This window comes from Manis javanica, chromosome 4 (genome assembly GCF_040802235.1).
Source record: "Manis javanica isolate MJ-LG chromosome 4, MJ_LKY, whole genome shotgun sequence".
Classification (NCBI taxonomy): domain Eukaryota; kingdom Metazoa; phylum Chordata; class Mammalia; order Pholidota; family Manidae; genus Manis; species Manis javanica.
The window spans coordinates 160,309,509-160,328,510 of record NC_133159.1 but is presented as its reverse complement, the minus strand read 5'-3'; the positions used below and the strand labels follow the sequence as shown (position 1 = coordinate 160,328,510).

General features: G+C 39.0%; 3 protein-coding genes and 1 long non-coding RNA gene across 6 annotated transcripts in view; 3 read left to right on the top strand and 1 right to left on the bottom strand.

Moving 5' to 3' along the window:
• On the top strand, positions 1 to 703 carry LOC108387899 (keratin-associated protein 3-3). Its single transcript, XM_017646274.3, has one exon. The coding sequence runs from the start codon at positions 73 to 75 to the stop codon at positions 367 to 369; it is 297 nt and encodes a 98-aa protein (XP_017501763.2). The 5' UTR covers positions 1 to 72; the 3' UTR covers positions 370 to 703.
• Positions 704 to 4,678: 3,975 nt separating this feature from the next.
• Positions 4,679 to 5,599, top strand: LOC118973219 (keratin-associated protein 3-3). Its single transcript, XM_037022687.2, has one exon. It carries the CDS (start codon positions 4,749 to 4,751, stop codon positions 5,040 to 5,042), a length of 294 nt encoding a protein of 97 aa, XP_036878582.2. The 5' UTR covers positions 4,679 to 4,748; the 3' UTR covers positions 5,043 to 5,599.
• Positions 5,600 to 10,526: 4,927 nt separating this feature from the next.
• On the top strand, positions 10,527 to 16,556 carry KRT40 (keratin 40). The gene is made up of 7 exons (XM_037022648.2): positions 10,527 to 11,141; positions 11,839 to 11,921; positions 12,262 to 12,418; positions 13,245 to 13,406; positions 13,825 to 13,950; positions 15,096 to 15,316; positions 15,840 to 16,556. Exons 1-7 carry the CDS (start codon positions 10,695 to 10,697, stop codon positions 15,937 to 15,939), a joined length of 1,296 nt encoding a protein of 431 aa, XP_036878543.2. The 5' UTR covers positions 10,527 to 10,694; the 3' UTR covers positions 15,940 to 16,556.
• The window catches only part of LOC140849143 (uncharacterized), a 117,737-nt gene continuing 109,620 nt past the window's right edge, over positions 10,886 to 19,002 (bottom strand). Inside the window, exons 2-5 of one of the 3 annotated variants that reach the window (XR_012130768.1) lie at positions 13,796 to 13,947; positions 13,228 to 13,505; positions 12,340 to 12,438; positions 10,886 to 11,021 (exon numbers count right to left, since the gene is read on the bottom strand). This is a non-coding gene — a long non-coding RNA (uncharacterized lncRNA). Of the gene's footprint in view, positions 11,022 to 12,339; positions 12,439 to 13,227; positions 13,948 to 19,002 lie in introns of all 3 variants that reach the window. The other 2 variants (XR_012130766.1, XR_012130767.1) reach the window with 2 other exon arrangements.

The following is a 19,002-nucleotide window of genomic DNA, read 5'->3' as shown; positions in this document are numbered from 1 at the left end:
AGAGGAGGCATTTGCATCCCCAAAACCTCACCTTCTTCCAAGGAACCAAAAGCAGACCAGATTCCCAACGCCATGGCTTGCTGTGCTTCCTACTGCTGCAGCGTCCCCACCGGCCCTGCCACCACCATCTGCTCCGCTGACAAGAGCTGCCGGTGCGGAGTCTGCCTGCCCAGCACCTGCTCACACACCACTTGGCTACTGGAGCCAACCTGCTGCGACACCTGCCCCCCACCCTGCTACATCCCTCAGCCCTGTGTGCCCACCTGCTTCCTGCTCAACTCTGCCCAGCCCACCCCAGGCCTGGAGACCCTCAACCTCACGACCTTCACCCAGCCCACCTGCGAGCCCTGCCTCCCAAGCTGCTGCTGACCGACGGCTGCTCTGCTCGGAGCCTCACCATGAAGAACCCAGAAGCTGTCTATTCAGTTTTCACTTGGCTCAGGCATAGATCAGATGTGGAGGCAGACCAAATGGCCTAAATAAGGAAAACCTACCTTTCATTATAATGGAAAGGAAATTAAGACTTTTTCACATTTATTTTGCTGAATGTCATCTATTATCAAAATATTACAGAAAGCTGTAAGACCTCAGACTGTAGTTCTTGGTTATGTTGCTTCTGGGGTCCCATTTCTTGTATTGGGTATTTTCATAGAGGAAAAAAAATTCTTGATGGGTTTTCCAATAAACTTTATTTCTCTGGCAAGATGTGTTCTTTGTTTATGTTAGAGTTTTTAATATATGTCTTTCATTTAAAGAAAGGTAAAGATCATTATGTTATTTTTTAAAAAATCTATCGAAGGAATGACTGGAATTTCCTTTGCTACTTGAAATTGGTTCTTTTTTATGTTCACCTTCTCCTCTCCTCTTCCTCAGACAAATACAATGTTGGGGTGAGTCAACACTTATTTACCTACACTTTGCCAGGTAAACCACATGAATTAACTCACAAAATCCTTAAAACAGCATTAGAGGATGAGAAAAATGAAGCTTTAAGTGTTTTTCAACATTCTCAAAGTCATCAAGTTAGTATATGCCTGACTTTAAAGCCCAATTATTTCTACCACATCACAGAGCCTCCACTACTAATAGAACCAGAAGCTTAATAAATCCCATTATATTAATTAAAAATATGCAAGAGAAACAAAGTGTAATAAGAATCTTAACAAAAGCATCACATCAAGTTTTAATAGAAAAGGATATATTGGCTTACAGATTAAAAGTGACATGTATTCAATTCTAAGATCTGGGTCACTTAGCAGACATACCAATTTCAGCTTCATTTTCCCTTCGTGAGAATTTAAAGTGGTCAACTCTTAACAGCAAGGCCCTAGAAATATAGCTCTATTACCACCATACCAAGCACAGAAGTTCTACCCAAGTAATAAGTAGAATTTTGGGGTGATAGGCAGAGAACTTGAGCTAAACTCTGATTCAATATGATTTAATCTACTGCTTAATTTTACTCATATTACCAACCTACTTAGTTTAATCTTGAGCAGGCTGTCCTTTACACAGCCTTAGAGAGATTATACACACACACACACACACACTATATATGTAATATATATATATTATACCAATATGTAATATCATATGTATTCAATACACTATATGTATAATACACATAAAAAGACAAGTCAAAATGTGACAAAAGTCAATGAGAAAGCATCAAGCTAAAACCAAAAGAATGCTATGAAAGAGAAAAAGCAGGTCAAGGAAGGGGCGAAACAAATGTCTTTACACAAACATGTTTCTAAATGTTCTCAGCGTGCCTGTCAGTCTCTCCAGAGAGGGGTTTCTCAGAGGATCTCATAGGCTTGTCAGTAGTTCAACTTTGAATGAACAGAACTTAGAAGCCATGGGGTAGATGGGATGCAACCTAGGATACTGTCAACCAGGGATTTCATCCATCTAACTCCTTCATTTGGCCAATATTTCCCTAATTCTTGCCGTGTACCAGGCACTATATCTGTGCTAGGAGAATAAAGATAAAAGAAATGTTATTACCTAAAGTGCCCTCAAGTTTCTCTCAAATCTGGTGAAGAGAACAAGTTACTGCCATCACAATGTATGTGCTCTGCACAGGTCATGTGAATGTTCCTGTAACACTGTGTGATTTCCATTGTGGCCGAGATGGGAGCAGCATGCCATGCAAGCAGAAAAGGTAACTTAAACCCAGATGAAGTGATTCAGAGTCAGGGTGGGAGATGGTAATGGAAAGCCTCCAAGCTGTCCCGGCTAAGCATTCAAAGGTGATGAGGCAGGAGAGGTGGAGAACGATTCTTCCAGACAGAACAGCAGTTTACGAACCACAAATTGGGGGCACTGAAGATGGGGAGAGAGGATGCAGGGAAGGGAAGAGAAGAAATGCAAAGACCCTGAGGTGGGGTCCCCAGGCAAAAGGAATTTAAACTGCAACCTCAAAGCAACAGGAGATTTGAAGAAAGAAACAGAGTCATATTTTGCTTTTAATTGTTTCTTTTAATTATCAATCTTTTAATTTACATCTTCCCTGTCACAGACAACCTCACTGGCTATAGAACTATATAATTAAAACCGGGCAAGTTCCTAGGTGTGTGTGTAGACTTTCAGCACTTTGAAAATCTATCGTCTAATCAAGAAACACCATGTTTTTCCCACATTCGCTTAAAGGAAAAACATACCCTTTGTTTCTAAAAATAAAATGTTTAGTCATCTCTGACACGTAATTTAAACTTACCTTTTGAACCACATAACAGGTAGCTCGATCTCAACCAGTCCTACATTTGGTTTTTAACAATAATCTTCTGAATGGAAGAATGTAGACATCATTACCTTTACTTTGCAGAGGAGAAAGATGAGGCTCCAAAAAGTGAGTTACTTGCTGTGACGGGGAAGTTAGTCAGCAGCACTGGGACCACTAAGAGCTCTTCTGATTCTTAACGGGGTCCTCTGGAATCTACACATCCCCCACAAAAAACCACACAGATACGCCCACCATCAGGCACTGATGCACAAGTACACTTAAGGCAGGAGGTGGGAAGACAGTGAGAAGAATCATAGCTTGAAGGACAAGGGAATCAAAGTTGAGTGGAAATGGTTTGATGCATCAGGATGATCCTAGACAGGAGCCCTCCGTGTTCCCTCTTAAATACTGGACCATGACTGAAGCTCAAACAGGGTACTGGAACTGAAGTCTTTTCTATGGCAGATACATTTGATTTGGGGAGAAAATTCACTACATTGAGCAACAACAGAAAAACACTGAAAAATATCAAATGTGGACAAATTAGCATCAGCACACGACTTCACTTTCCACTGGAAGCAATTCATTTGCATAGTAGTATCACTGTCCTAAATTGTTCTTTGAGTTTATACATGGACATAAACTACAACTTCAACTTTCCCACACTTAGCAGTGAAGGAAACAAAGCAGCCACTTTGTAGCTTGAAAGACAAAGGCCAATGGACATAGGAAAGACTCTTTTAACCTAACTACTTATAAAAGAATTACAAATGCAACAATAATGAAATTCCATTTTTCACCCACCAAATTGGCTACCACTTTTCAAGTAAAATACACATCAAAAGTATAGGGAAACAGGGATTCTCAAACACAGCTGGTGGGAATAATAAATAGAAAGAAATAGGTAAATAGAACCATTCTGCAGTATAGCAAAGAATACTGAAGGCCTTAAAATATTGTTAAACAACACTTGCTTCAATAATTACTTCTGTGTCTGAAATGGTCAGAAATGTGCATAAAGATTTATATACACAATTGTTACTATTGTCAAAATTATAGAAAAAAAGGAAAATAATGTAAATGATTAATAACATGAAATTTTTAAGTAACTTAGCAGTACCATTACATGATAAATGCTAGGAAACATGAAAAATAACATGCTTAAGCAAATTGCTAAGTTACAGAATAGAATGTAAAAAATGATCCTAGAAATATAATAAAATGATAAGTAATTTATAGAAAAATGACTAGAAGGATATTTATAAATATTAACAGAAAATTTCTCTTGATGATAACATTATGCTTGAGTTATTTTCCTTGTTCCTTTGTACTTTTCTATATTGCTCAAAATTGTAATGAATACATAATATTTTATAGTCAGAAATGGAAATAGGTGTTTTTTAAAAATCTGCCCATATTTCTCAATAGCATATGTCTCCATATTAATGCAAGTTTGATCTCAAAAGCCCCAAAACTACACTAATACAATGTTGTGTGTCAATTATATCTCAATTTTAAAAAGGCCCAAAGCTAAGGGACAGTTACTAAAATTAAGTTCAACACTTTAAAACAAGAATACTTTATCAGCCCAGTTAGTACAGATAAAAGTAAAAAGAATGAACACTGACAAGTGCTGGGAAGAGACCTGCATACTATAGTGCACACTTGTGCAATATTCCCCAGCATGGCTGCTGTTGGCATTATAATGGCACAAGCCTTTGGTGATAACTCATAAAGCTTGGGTTCCAGTGACAAACAGCAAAAGTAATCTGTTCAGATTTAGCAAGGAACTCAAATAAATGTTAATTAGGAGAATAGAGACTCTTTAAAAGCATCTAAATGTCAAACCAATCAAAGGTTAATGGGCACACTAACATACACAAGAACCAGGAAAGAAGCCTTCTGGTTGGACCAACACCCCACTGGGGAGAGTATATAAGAGCTGCAAAGCAAGAGGAGGCATTTGCATCCCAAAACCTCACCTTCTTCCAAGGAACCAAAAGCAGACCAGATTCCCAACGCCATGGCTTGCTGTGCTTCCTACTGCTGCAGCGTCCCCACCGGCCCTGCCACCACCATCTGCTCCGCTGACAAGAGCTGCCGGTGCGGAGTCTGCCTGCCCAGCACCTGCTCACACACCACTTGGCTACTGGAGCCAACCTGCTGCGACACCTGCCCCCCACCCTGCTACATCCCTCAGCCCTGTGTGCCCACCTGCTTCCTGCTCAACTCTGCCCAGCCCACCCCAGGCCTGGAGACCCTCAACCTCACGACCTTCACCCAGCCCACCTGCGAGCCCTGCCTCCCTAGCTGCTGACCGACGGCTGCTTTTGACAGAGCGTGACGTTGAAACAGTCAACCCAGAAGCTTTAGTGTTCACCTGTCTCAGTACCGGCAACTAATTCACTCAGCTTTCAAAACTGGAACAAGGATGGCACTCTCACTGACAACCCCCCACCAAAAGAAACCAAGAGATTTTCAATGGCCATGTAGTAGATATCAGTAATCAAGGGCAATTTGAGCAGGTAGACACCCATTAGCTTGCCAAAGTTGTTCACCTCCTTCATATCAAAGTATATCTTTCTTTGGGTGCTTTGGGAATTCTGTTTCCAGCTTTGGGTGGTATCTTTCTGGAAATTGAAGCACTTCTTCATGATAATCCTAATAAATTTTACATCTCTGGCATAGCACAAATGTCTACAATTATTTTATTTCTGTTAATTCATTCAATGTATTTCTTAATTCCAAAAGTCAGCATTTTAAGAAAATTTGAAAACACCTGCAAAACTGAAAACGGTGGTAGCAGTACAGATAAATATTTCTTGCTTTTGTTGTTCTTGTTGTTTTAATAAAACTAAATCGCCTTGCATATAATATGGTCCAGTACATCAGTATACTTCAAAGTAGACTTTCCCTAACTTGTTCTCCCCCAAAAGAATGGTTTAAGGCAGATTGGGAAATACTAAACATGATCCAGAGACTAAATGTGACATATATATCAAATAATCCAGGTGATCTGATCTATTAATGCAAAAAATTAACATAACACCATATTCATTTAGTATTTATTAAATGCTTATTATGTGCCCGTATTTTATTGTCCCCGCTCTAAATAAGCTGACTGGCCGGTCAGGTGGATACATACAGTATGTATTCATTGCTTCATAAAATTAACAATTATTTATTGAATGCTAGGCATTGTATTAAAATAAGAAATATAAGTATTCTGCTAGTAGTATTACTCAAGTGCTGAGGTACCACAAAATTGAAAATAATTAAGAAACTAAGATTGCTGCCATGCTGATAAAGAGGAGAAAGACATAATCAAAGATAAATTGACTAGAGCTCCTGGTCAAAAGGATATGAAAGGGAGAGACAGATTAGGCAGTAGGGCTATGGCACAATTAAGCATGGAAGCAGAGAAGAAAGAAAAAAGGAAATACTGTGTTCTGCTCTAAATACATCATGTTTGAGGCACAAGTGGCATATTTAAAGGGTGTTTAGGCAGCTGGAATTTGCACAACAGTGTTAAAGAGTAGAAAATGTATGAGGGAAGGTACAGAAGTCTGTATAAAAGTTCTTACGAAGTACTTTCAGAGGGTTTGGTTGCATGCAAGCCCTCATGTCCATGAGATTAGCATAAAGTGGCTGCTGGGGGATAAAGAGCTGAGTAGAGATACCAGAAGTCATTCAATTGAAGACATTGAAATTCTAACCCATCCAGAATGGAAAAGCTCTCTGAGGACCTCAGGTATTCAGTTGATGTGTCAGACACACCAAAAGAGTAAAAGATCACAACCTTGACTAAAGAACACTCCAAATTATACCTGCCCTTAAAAAGTCTAAAACCAAGCATGAGAGGACCAAGAGGATCTTCCAGTGATTATATTCCTGTCAGAACAAAACTCAACACTCAAAACACTCTTCAATATAATCAAGACTTCCTAAAATATATCATCCAGAATGAACAGCATATAATTGGAAATTTAAAGAGACATATGAAGCAAGGAAAAAAAGCACCCATAATCAAGAGAAAAAGCAGCCAATACAAATAGGTCTACAGATACACAGCTGCTAGAATTAGCAGACAAGGATTTTAAAGCAATTATTAGAAATATTTTCATGGATATAAAGGAAAAGATGAACAAGATGTGAAAGGGAAAGAGTGGACAAGATGAGTAATCACACCAGAAAAGTGGAATTTTAAGTTTTTATTTAATGAATTAATAACAAATTAAATTGAGATTGAAATTATTTAAATTTAATAAGAAAGAAACAAATGAAAATTCTAGAATTAAGAGTACAATCTGAAATAAAAAATTCAATAGAATGGCTTTAATATCACATTGGAAACTGCCAATTAGAGGTGAGGTCAAGGAATTAAGAGAGCTCAAAATAATCTTACTAGATAAAAATTATCAAAACTAAACATTGAAAAGGAAGATTGAAAAAAATGACCAGATCCTGAGCAGGCTGTGGGACAGTAGCAAGTGGCCCAACACACAAGAAATGGAGGTCCAGAATGATAGGAGAAAGAAAGTGGGGCAGAAAAATTTGGGGAGAAAAGGATGAAAATTTTCCAAATTGAATGATACATTTCTTTAACCTACAAATTCAAGAATTTCAACAAACCTCATTAAGGATAAACACAACCTAAACACAGACACATGTACCACCTAGATATATATCATAGTCAAACTGAATAACAGAATAAGTGAGTAACAAAGATTAAGACAATAAGGGGGAAAAATACACATTAAATCAAGTGTAGCAAAGAGAAAAAGGATATCTGACTTCTTTTCAGATGAAATGGAAGTAAGAGGACATTTTTAAGGTCCTAAAGGAAAAAAAGTATTAGCCCAGAGTTCTACAGTTTGCAAAACAACTTCCAAAACTGAAAGGAAAATGAAAATCCTTTTGGGTAAACAGAGCTGATAAAAAATTGTCTGAAAGATCACTTCTGAGTTCCAGTTCAGAAGCATGACTAGAAGATCCTGAACTTACCTCCTCCCATGGACACTCTAAGTCTACACGTACATATAGAACAATTTTCTCTTTAAAAAACGTAAAGTCATGGCTGAGTGACAACTACACATAGAGGAGAAACAAGAAGAAAACCACTTCAAAGTGGGTAGGAGAGACTGGGACACAGTCTCCCCATAAACTCCAGCCCCAGTCAGTGCAGCAACCCACAGCCGGGAGGAAATTCAAAACTCAGAGTTTCTCCCTGAGCAGGGAAGGGTTCAGACCGCACAATGGACACCCCAACTTTTAAAACATACATGTGAGCAAAGACTAACTAAAGCCCAGAGGGGTTGCAGGACTAGAAGACAATACAGTTGGTCAGTAACAGTATTGGAACTAGAATGTAAATATTATGACCACTAGGACAGTATTCTTTGTCCACCAATTTTCCTTGTCCTTCAGTGCTAAAGTGTTTTTATACGGAGTCATGTGTCAACACAGAAACCTCTGTAAGCCAAGTGGTTATATTTTTAGCAAACATTTATTAAGGGCCTATTATATTATGTTCCAAGTAGTGAGGGTAGGAAGATAAATAAGACACACATGTCTGAAAAAGTACACTGTTGAAAAAGAAGACCAATAAACATAAAAATACTGAACACGTTAAAAGCAATGTAACAACTGCTATAGTGGAGGTATGCGCAAAGTGCTATGGAAAATGCCCCCATCTCAATGTGAGGTGGTTAAATGCCATTTCAGCTGAGCCTTGACACCTGAGTTCATTCAGGAAAAGGATGGTAAAAGGGCATTAGACCAAGAATCAGCACCGACAAAGCTTGAAGGATGGCTGGAGTCTCGGGTTTGTGAAAGAAAATACCCAGAAATTAGCCTAGAAATGTAAATTGGCACCAGATTAAGGAAGGCTAAATTTACTAAGCCAGGAAGTTTGTATTTCATAAGTGGAGAGTGACAAACAACAGATGTGTATTTACAAAGATGGTCTGCCAGCAGTAAGTGGACCTTCTGAGGTAACAGCACATTATAAAAAAGAAACAACCATGTCTTTGTACCATGACCTTTACAGCATCTTTTAATTTTTCTCTATTCCCAAAGTTCTCTCTTCTTCTTAGGATGGTATGCCATAAGAATGAATTCTGGACAGTTTCCATATTCTAAGATGGAAACACAGTTGTAGATCACCATACAACGTACTACTCATTAATTAAGCCCTAAATAAACACTCCTGCCCTATGTATACATACAGCCAGTAATGAACATTTTACGAATAGAAACTAGCTCAAGAAAAAAGGAAATATTTCTTACATTACCTGCACTTCCTTTAAAACAATGACATATAGCTGCATCTTAATGAGCTGGAACATATGATGGACAATCAAGACACTGCTTCTCGTCACTAGGTGACTGTGGGATCATAAGGTTCCTTCAGAAATCTGTAATTTTCAAATATGTTTTTGAATCCTTGAATTCATGTCCTTTGCAGAACAACATAGATATAACATTGGCACTCTTAAGAACTTTTAGTCTAAGTGTTCAAATGTAAAGAGAATCACTGAAATCAAACACAGTCCCACTCAACAAATAATAAATCCCAAGAGACGATTTTAACCCATGTAAGGGTTCAAGGTCTCCTGGTTTGATTTCAGTTTTAGTTTGTTTTTGTTATCAGCTACCTATGGAGTCATGCTCAGAATTACAAAACAAAAAACTAAGTTTATTCTGAATCATGAAAATTTTAACTTTGTAAGAATAGGGGGGTTTTAATCTTGAAGATTCCAGAGGCAACTTGCTCTGCACACCTTTGAAAATGAAATAAATACCACAATTAAAGCCAAGCAAAGAGAAATGGATTATGCTTCATAGAGGAGATGAAATTGAAGAGAGACCCCAGGAAGTTACATTTCAAATCCCTATCCACTTGGCACTGCACCAGGGATTTCATCCAATGGAACTGCTGTTCTGGAACCCATATTGTAGAATTCTATTCTCCAGTTCTAATATTACTAATTTTCATGAAATTGGGACCTTCAAAAGTAAATAAGAGAAAACACTTTGTATATCTCAGAAGAAAAGTCTTCGGTCCCTTCCTTACCCCTGACCCTGAACTGTGATCAGTGAGGGTTTAGTTTCCCAAGAGACTGAAAGATTTTAACTTAGAATCTGTATTTCACTCTTATTAAAAATACAGGTAAAAAGTAGTATTGCTGATCTAAAAATGAGCATATGAAGGTGGAGAAAACAAGTTTCAGGAAATCAAAGATCAGAATTCCAGGTCTTGATAACCAGTTTATCAATTTATATTTTGGCCTGGAGGGCATAAATTATGCCTATCAATTAGGTATAGTGAATTGTCATTTTGCACACAGGCGGATATGGTGTACACACACACACACACACACACACACACACACACACACACACACACTTTAAATCTTGTCACACTTCTCTCCTCCACCATGTGAGTTACAGCAAGACCACAAAAAGCATTGCAAAGATTACTGATTCCATGGAACACTTTTATGGTGATGACATGAGCAAATAAATGGCATTTTAAAAGGAGACATAATGAATGTTCAATGTACAGGGTCAAAATCTGTGGGAATATTATTTTCCTTATATATAATCAGTTGTACCTGTAATAACCACTGATTGGCCCAATTTTTCCCTCTTTCCTTATTCTGGTCCAAAGGACAATGCTTCCTATGAAGGTTTTCTGAAACAAGCATTTTATCCTACTGCACATAGAAATTGTGTCCTTATTTAGTAACCTGAAGTTATGTCTCTTTTATGAGGCATAAAACTGCTCAACAAACAGCACTAATGAATGTTCATATGAAAACTGGCACCAACAGTGATAAAGAAAACATCCGGTGCATTCTGTAAATACCCATTTTGGGGGGCTATATAAGTCTCAGGAAGGAAGGATATTTTTGGAGTTGAGCAACTGCAGTTTTCCAACTAGTCTTTGTTCTCCGCTTCTAATAGGATGACTTCTGACCGTCCCCCACAATGCCGTTCCTCTGAATCCTGTTCCAGGGCTTCCAATTGTGCATTTGCTTCAACCTGTTCCATGGAAAACATTTGTCTCCCCAGCACCAGTGCTACATCCAGATGCCACACCCCTGGCTTCCTATTCAGGTCTCAGTTGCCAACCAGTTGCCTCGCACCATCCTCCTTTGCTGGGAATTGTAATGTTCCATGGTCGGTGGGAAACTGTGCTTGGTATGAAGATGGGGCGTTCAACAGCAACGAGAAGGAGACAATGCAGTTCCTGAATGACAGACTCGCCAACTATCTGGAGAAGGTGCGTGACCTGGAGGAGATGAACGCAGAGCTAGAATGCAGGATCCGAGAACAATGTGAAGAGGAAATCCCACCGGTGGGCCCCAATTATCAGTGCTACTTTGACACTATTGAGGATCTCCAACAAAAGGTTTGGTGTCTCACTGCCCTAATGCTTCACCTTCCCAATCTGTGCTGTGCTTTATCTTTATACTAGAAGAGGCTGTTCAATGGAAGGAAACTAGGGAAAGGGGATTTCCAAGAGGTCATGTGATGTAGGGGCACTGGTCTAAAAGTTAGGAAACAGCACTAGCCCCACTGCTGCCATTAATTACTGGGTGACCATAATAAACTCAGTTACCTAGACTTCACTTTTATCATCTGTAGAATGAAGAAAATCTGTACTCTATCTGCTTTTGTATATAACACTGTGAATTTATATTATTTTTAACATAGATATGGAAATGTCATTTTTTAATCATATATATATAATTTTACCTAGTAATCACTGTCCTTTCTTACTAATGAATTCTTATTATCATGGATGGAGATAGCATCATAATACAAACTACTAATGGAGGAAAATCTGAGTTCAAATGCCATGGAATATTGCAAAATGTCTTAGGTCATTAAAAAACTAAACCTTTTTATTTCTCTATTTCATTTATAAATTGATATTGCTTTTTTTCCCATGAAGTGACATGGTTAATAAGAAAAGCAGGCTGCAAGCTATTTCACATTTTCTTATAAAGACTTTCTAAAAGATAAATAATGGCATAGTTGTTAAATGAATAGATAGATAGGTTTATTTCAAAGAGCCGTTTAGTACATAATAACTTATTTCCTAGATCTTGTGCACGAAGGCAGAGAATTCCAGAATTGCTGTACAGCTTGACAACTGCAAACTGGCTGCCGATGACTTTAGGTCCAAGTAAGTTTAGTTTGAATTTGAAAATAAACTATGGTTGTCATTCTCCCCACCACCCACCACCCTCTCTCTCTCTCTCTCTCTCTCTCTCTCTCTCTCTCTCTCTCTATCTCTGTCTCTCTCTCTTATACACACATACACACAGACACACCACAAATATTGTCTACATAGTATTTTTTCAAGCTAAGAATGTTCACACAGCTCAAATTTATCATTATCTGGGATGGGGAAGGAATTGCGGTGCATGGCTTCCTTGAGTCCATGCAGCATTCATCAGTACGCCCAGCTCCTCCCACAGGGTCTAGCAAAGGAAGCACTGACTGCATCTCTTTTGCTGTGAAAGGTACGAGTCTGAACTCTCTCTTCGCCAGCTGGCAGAGACTGACACTGGTGGCCTGCGTGGGATCCTGGGTGAGCTGACCTTGTGCATAGCTGATCTGGAGGCCCATGTGGAGTCTCTGAAGGAAGTTCTCCTTTGCCTTAAGAAAAACCATGAAGAGGTGAGAAAGTGGTGAAATCTCTGAAAGAACAGAAGAGTGACAAAGTTAAGCTGATAGATTTCGGGTTGTGTATATAAACTGAACTTGGGGAGAGGTTGCTAAAGCTAGAACAAGACTTCTCCAGGCACAGTTAGTCTTCAGCCTGACCATTCTGGTGTGTCTCTGAAGTCGACGTGAAATGATCCCTGGCCAGGGCCAGATGAAGGAACCAAACTCTTCACCTGCCATTGCTTTGCAGAGGAGGTTAACTCCACAAGTGGCCTACCTCGGGGCTTCCTGCCGTGCCTAACTCTAACCCATAATGTATGAAAATCAGGCTGATGAACACAGGGTGTGAAGGCCATTTCAGAAAGGGCATAAAGAATCATGCAAATTAGTCAAATAATTTGGACCAATATTTTTAAATATTCTGCATCTATGAACTTTTCAAATCATAAAATATTAAGTGTATGATTATCCCATATTGATGAAGCTAAAAAAGTGAAAAGCTGAATGGTGTATATTTATAGTATATTTTCCCTTTGAACATCCATTGATGGTAGTAATAGCCAGCATTTATTGAGACCTTACTGTGGGCCAAGGATTTTTATAAGTGCTTTGAGTATATTAACTCATATCTGTCACAATAACTTTCTGGAAAAGGTAAAATTATACTCATTTTGCTGATGAAGAAACTGAGGGATAGAAAGAGATTCAACCTAAATAATCTGAATCTGAATCCCACTTTTACTCACTACTCAAAAAACAGAAGTGGGATGCCATTGGGATGTCAAATTGATTTTTTTCCCCATGACTGTGACATTCTTTACCCCATTTTCACTTTCAGGAGGTCAGCTTGCTTCGTGGACAGCTTGGTGACCAACTCAGTGTGGAGCTAGACACTGCCCCCACTGTCGATCTCAACAAGGTCCTGGATGAGATGCGCTGTCAGTATGAAACGGTGCTCGCCAACAACCGCAGAGATGCAGAAGAGTGGTTCGCTGTGCAGGTCAGCAACTGGTGCAATAAAATGACGGGCTTCCAGAACAAAACAGCAGCAGACTCACAGAACCCAAGAATGGACTAACAGTTACCAAAGGGAAAGGAACTGGGGAGAATGGGAGGGAAGGGAGGGATAAGGGCGGGGAAGAAGAAAGGGGGTATTACGATTAGCATGTATAATGCCGGGGGGGTGCACGGGGAGGGCTGTGCAACACAGAGAAGACAAGTAGTGATTTTACAGCATCTTACTATGCTGATGGACAGTGCCTGTAATGGGGTTTCTGGGGGGGACTTGGTGAAGGGGGGACCCTAGTAAACATAATGTTCTTCATGTAATTGTAGATTAATGATAACAAAATTTTTTTTAAATGACGGGCTTCCAGACTTCCACCTTACTGTGTTCTCTAATCATGCATGTGTTTCAGGCAGAGGAGCTGAATCAGCAGCAGCTGTCCAGCACAGAGCAGTTGCAGGGCTGCCAGATGGAGATCTTGGAACTGAAACGCACAGCCAATGCTCTGGAAATTGAGCTCCAAGCACAGCAAAGCCTGGTGTGTAAGGGCAAGACAGTTGTTTAGTCACTGAAGAATCAGGCCCTGAGATGTTATCCCTCTTCCTATCACACAAAAGAGAGAACCACAGTTCATTGGTAGAAAGTCTGAATTTCTAGTGTGCAAGGGTCACACATCCTGCCAAATACTGGTGTTCACCCAGCTAGAAGCAGAAGTAATGGGTCAAGAGCTTATACTATCCGAACAGGATACCCTGACCTTCCCTCCGGGGCTTGAGCATGATCCTCAGCCCTTCCCAGAGACAGGGAGAGAGGGAAAGGGTTGGAGCAGAGCAAGAGAGGAGCCTCTGGGCCAAGGGCACCCAGGCACACTTCGGTGGGTTCTAACTCTTATGATTCAGGCCACTTTTCCAAGCCCGCCATCATATCTGAAACAAAGAACGGCATTCAGACTTTGCATTCTACCACTATCTTACACTTTCTGAGGATCCACACCACCCAGACCTTTCGCTGCATCCTACTCCACCAAAGCAAAAAGAACACCATGATGCAAGATTACATTAACCAGTTCCAGTCCATCTGGAATGTGTGTGTCACATTATGCTCTAGAGAGAATACCTAGGTGACTAACAGCTGAGCATTCACCCCAAGAGAGGCACAATGCTTATTGAAGCCTCACAATAACTTGATGGGTTAAATCCCTCTACTAACCTCATTACACAGATGAGGAAAACTGAGACTCAGATTAACTAATAGGGGGTCATACAATTTTTAACAGGCAAAAGTAGAAGCTGAATCCAGGTGGTTCAATCCCAAAGCCTCTTCTAACCACACTATACCACCACACCCCTCAACTCCATGTCACAAGCCCATATTTAACACTTCCTCTTAAATATACAAGTGGTCCAGTACTGGTAGTAATGACACTTATATAGCTCCTAAAATTTTTCCAGGCACTACTCTAAGTGCTTTACTCATATTAATTCATTTAACCATCACCACCATCCTATGAGACAGGTACTTTACATTGGCCACTTCTTACTGAGTAAGACTGAGGCTCAGAGAACCTAAGTAATTTTCCCAAAGTCACACTGCTAGAAAAGGGTAGACTAAGGATTTGAAAACAGACCTACTGGCCCCAGGGACTATGCTACAGGGCCCTTTTTCACTCTTTTCTTTCTATAGACAGAATCTCTGGAATGCACTGTGGCAGAAACCAAGGCCCAATATAGCACCCAGTTGGCCCAGATGCAGTGCCTGATCGATAACGTGGAGAACCAGCTGGCTGAGATCCGCTGCGACCTGGAGCGGCAGAACCAGGAGTACCAGGTGCTGCTGGACACAAAGGCCCGGCTGGAGGGCGAGATCACCACGTACCAGGGTCTCCTTGAGAGTGAGGACTGCAGGCAAGTTCTACACAATTACTCTCGAAATACCCCAAGTCACAGAGGCTCTTGCAGAAGAATCCTGCTTCCCCAAGATCTGGCCAAGGTCAAATCTCACAAATGCGTCAAAGGGTCTCTTCTTAAAGAGTAATGAAAAGCAGCTGAGGCTAATCACATGACAACAGAAATGTTTAAAAAATACATAGATATATCAAAGTTCTAAAGCAGAATAAACATCATATATAACATTTCACACTGGGTTGGGGGTGGGGTCTTCCTTCGCTCCTATTTTCCATTAAAGTGAAGTCAGGGATGGATGTAAGATGGCACTGGCCAAGTGAAGAAAATACATAAAATTTTATTCACCTGCCACTGCTGCAGTGAACATAAAGGTTCTATGCTGGCTCCTGGGGTGACAAAAGCTTAGGTCCACTGTTATCCTACAGAACATAATTTGTAGGGCAATTTTGGCATAATTTTTTTCTAGTTGCTATTTTATCCAGCTTTCCCTTGCTAAGCTTAGCTCAAAATGGATTTTCCACAGGCTTCCCTGTAACCCATGTGGTACAACCAGCACACCAAGCAACACCTGTGAGTCATGTGCAGCCTATGTAATCTGCACAGTCGAAAACTGCTGTGCATGAATGCTAAGCACCCAGCACAGCAGATGGAGGACTGAAACCAGCAGGATCCTGGAAAGAAGGTGGCACTCCAATCAGGGAAATCCAATCGAAACTCAAGTGAAGAAGGCTTTCCTATCCTAACATTCGCCTCTGAACCTCCTCAGTACATTTCTGCCTCATCATTTCCTCTCTGCCTGCTTATTTATAATATTCTAGGAGTCTATAAAACTTTCTTGCTAATCTCCACATAGAATGTGTTTCATTCCCTTTAGCATATGGTAAATACAGCCTTTGGTTTATTGATATAATAACCATTTGGTATAAAGATAATCGTCTAAAACCACACGGACAGTTTGATTTTGCATAAATACAAGCTAAAGATATTTTTAACTCCTTAAATAAAAAATACATTAACTAATCCATGAAAAATGTCATATATTATAGAAGATAGCTTCGTGTACCTTTCTGAGATGAAATTTAGGAATAAAATGTATTTATTTTTAATTATAAAAGTACAAGGCCTTCTTTTTAATTTGGCACATGAAAGGGGGAAAAAAAATCAGTCATAATTCCATGCCTCAAATACCCATTGTCAGTATTTTGGGAATTTCCAGATTTCTTTCTTATAATAGGCTTTTCCATTTAGCAGCATCATAGTTATATTTCCATATAGTTGTTAACCTAACTTTTTTCACTATGTCATCTAAGCATTTTCAATCCTAATAAACATGTAAGATTGTCTTCTGACCATTATTTCAGTGGCTGTATAAAATACCAAAGGAACATTGGTTTGTTACTAGACATTTAGGGTATAATTATTCTCACACATTTAAAAAACAAAATAGAGAACTTCCACTTCCAAAAAGATGAAGTAGCTGTACATTTCCCCATTCTTTTTCCTAAGTATAGCTAAAAACCCTGGAAATCGGATATAACACAAACATAAAAAGACTCTGGAAGGTGGCAGAAGCAGCCAAACTGACAAGAGTCCTTTGACATCCAAGAAACAACATAGCGGTTCGCTCCCTGGGTTTTCTTTCTGCCTCATGTATCCTACGGGGGGAGCTGGAGAAACCAATGACCCAGGAACACAAGCAGGAGCAGACAGCCGGGAAGAAAAGCTCCAAGAAGAGAATAAAGAAACATAAATGGGGGTAAGGTTTCTGTACTTCACTTGAAGTGAAAACATGTTAACATTGGTAGTCTATGATAAGTTATGTACATTTAATGTTATACCTAGCACAACTACTTAAAAGCTATGAAATATACTTAAAAATGCTGTTGATGTATCAAAATGGAATTCTAAAACATATTCAAGGAACCCAAACAAAGGCAGGAAAAGAGAATAGAGAAATGGAAAAACAGAAAGAACAAACAGAAAACAAAAAATAAAATGCAGATTTCAACCCCATCATATCAATGATTACAGCAAATGGAAATAGTCTAAATACACTGATTAAAGGTCAGAGATTGAACATAAAAAAGCATGTCCAAACTATATGCTTTCTACAAGAAGGCTCACTTCAAATATAATGATATAAGTAGGTTAGAAGTAAAGGGATTGAAGGAAAATACAGAATTATTCATAGCAATTTATTTGTAATAACCAAAAACTGGAAACAACCAGAATGTTCTCAAGATCTCAAGACCACTCTGCTGAGTGAAAAAAGGCAGTCTCAAAGGGTCACATGCTGTATGATTCCATTTATATGACATTCTTGAAATAACGAATTAGGCCCAGTAGGCCCAGTAGGAAGGTTTGCTTAGTGGTGACTGAATAGTTACATATCTTGGTTGCGGTGGTAGTTACATGAATTTACACTTGTGAAAAAAACTATATAGGACTAAGTATACACATTGTATCAATGTCAATTCCTGATTTTACAACAGTTCTATTAAGAAAAATATAATCATTGGGGAAAACTAGGATGTGTGGGACCTCTCTGTACTAGTTTTGTAACTTCTTATGAATCTATAATTGTTTCAAAATTTAAAACTTTGTTCAAAAGCACACAGTGGAAGCTGGAGAAAACTTCTCCCTTTACTTTTCTATTTCTGTTTTTTTGAGCACCCAGAAATAAAATACATAATAACAGTAATATTTAATACAGGATAGGTTTAAAGAAAAGTCAAGTTTCAGACCTCAAATTTTATTCTAGTTGTGTTTACATGGCACTTTCCTTATTTAACAATAAAAAGTAGTGAAAATACTTGAAATATTTTCAAGATAAACCCATGAAATATTGTTCAAACCCCACTACTCCTCTAATAATGAAACCATGAAGAAATTTAATACTGTAGTGCCATACAATCACAAATCTCAGCCACCTAGAAGTTGCTACCATATAAATCTCAGACTGTCTCTGTCTATTGTCTACCTGTTCTCTGCCTTTCCAATAGTTTCTTTCTGCCTTGGTTAAGACTGTGGCAAAAAAAAAAAAATGTTTTTATTTAACAGTTTCCTCAGCATCTTTAGTAATTTTCAATGAGCTATATATCTAATTCCCTCTCAGAAAAGTACATATGACTACCCTCCATGATATATAACATTTTGCATGACTAACTAGTCTATTTGTATTTTAGGAATTTAAAATATTTTCAGCCTGGGTTTATGCAAAATCAAACTGTAACTGAAGTAGGAAAAATCTTTAAGATAGCATGGCCACTTTGGGGGCTTTTATGTTATTTTTAGCCTTTCATAGCTGTTTTTACAGGTTAAGACATAGGTTAAGTCTAGATCTGACTTAGGTTAGCTGTCCTGCTCTAAATGGTGGGAGGGTGGGAGGGTTCAAGCTTTGTAACAATAGTGCGCTTGGACTTGCCAAATGGTCTTTCCTTCACGCCTTCCGACAATGATCGATACTTCTAAAATCTGAAGGACATCAGATACATGTCTACTTTGCAGTAGTGTAGTAGATTTACACTTGCATAACAATGAATATATGCTTTTAACTCCGGTTACTGCAAAAGGATAGACCAAAATTATCACTGATACAAACCTAGATTACTGTGTACTATATAGCTAACCAAACAATCCAAAACAAATTAATTGATAATGACGATGGCTTAACTGAGAATAAATTA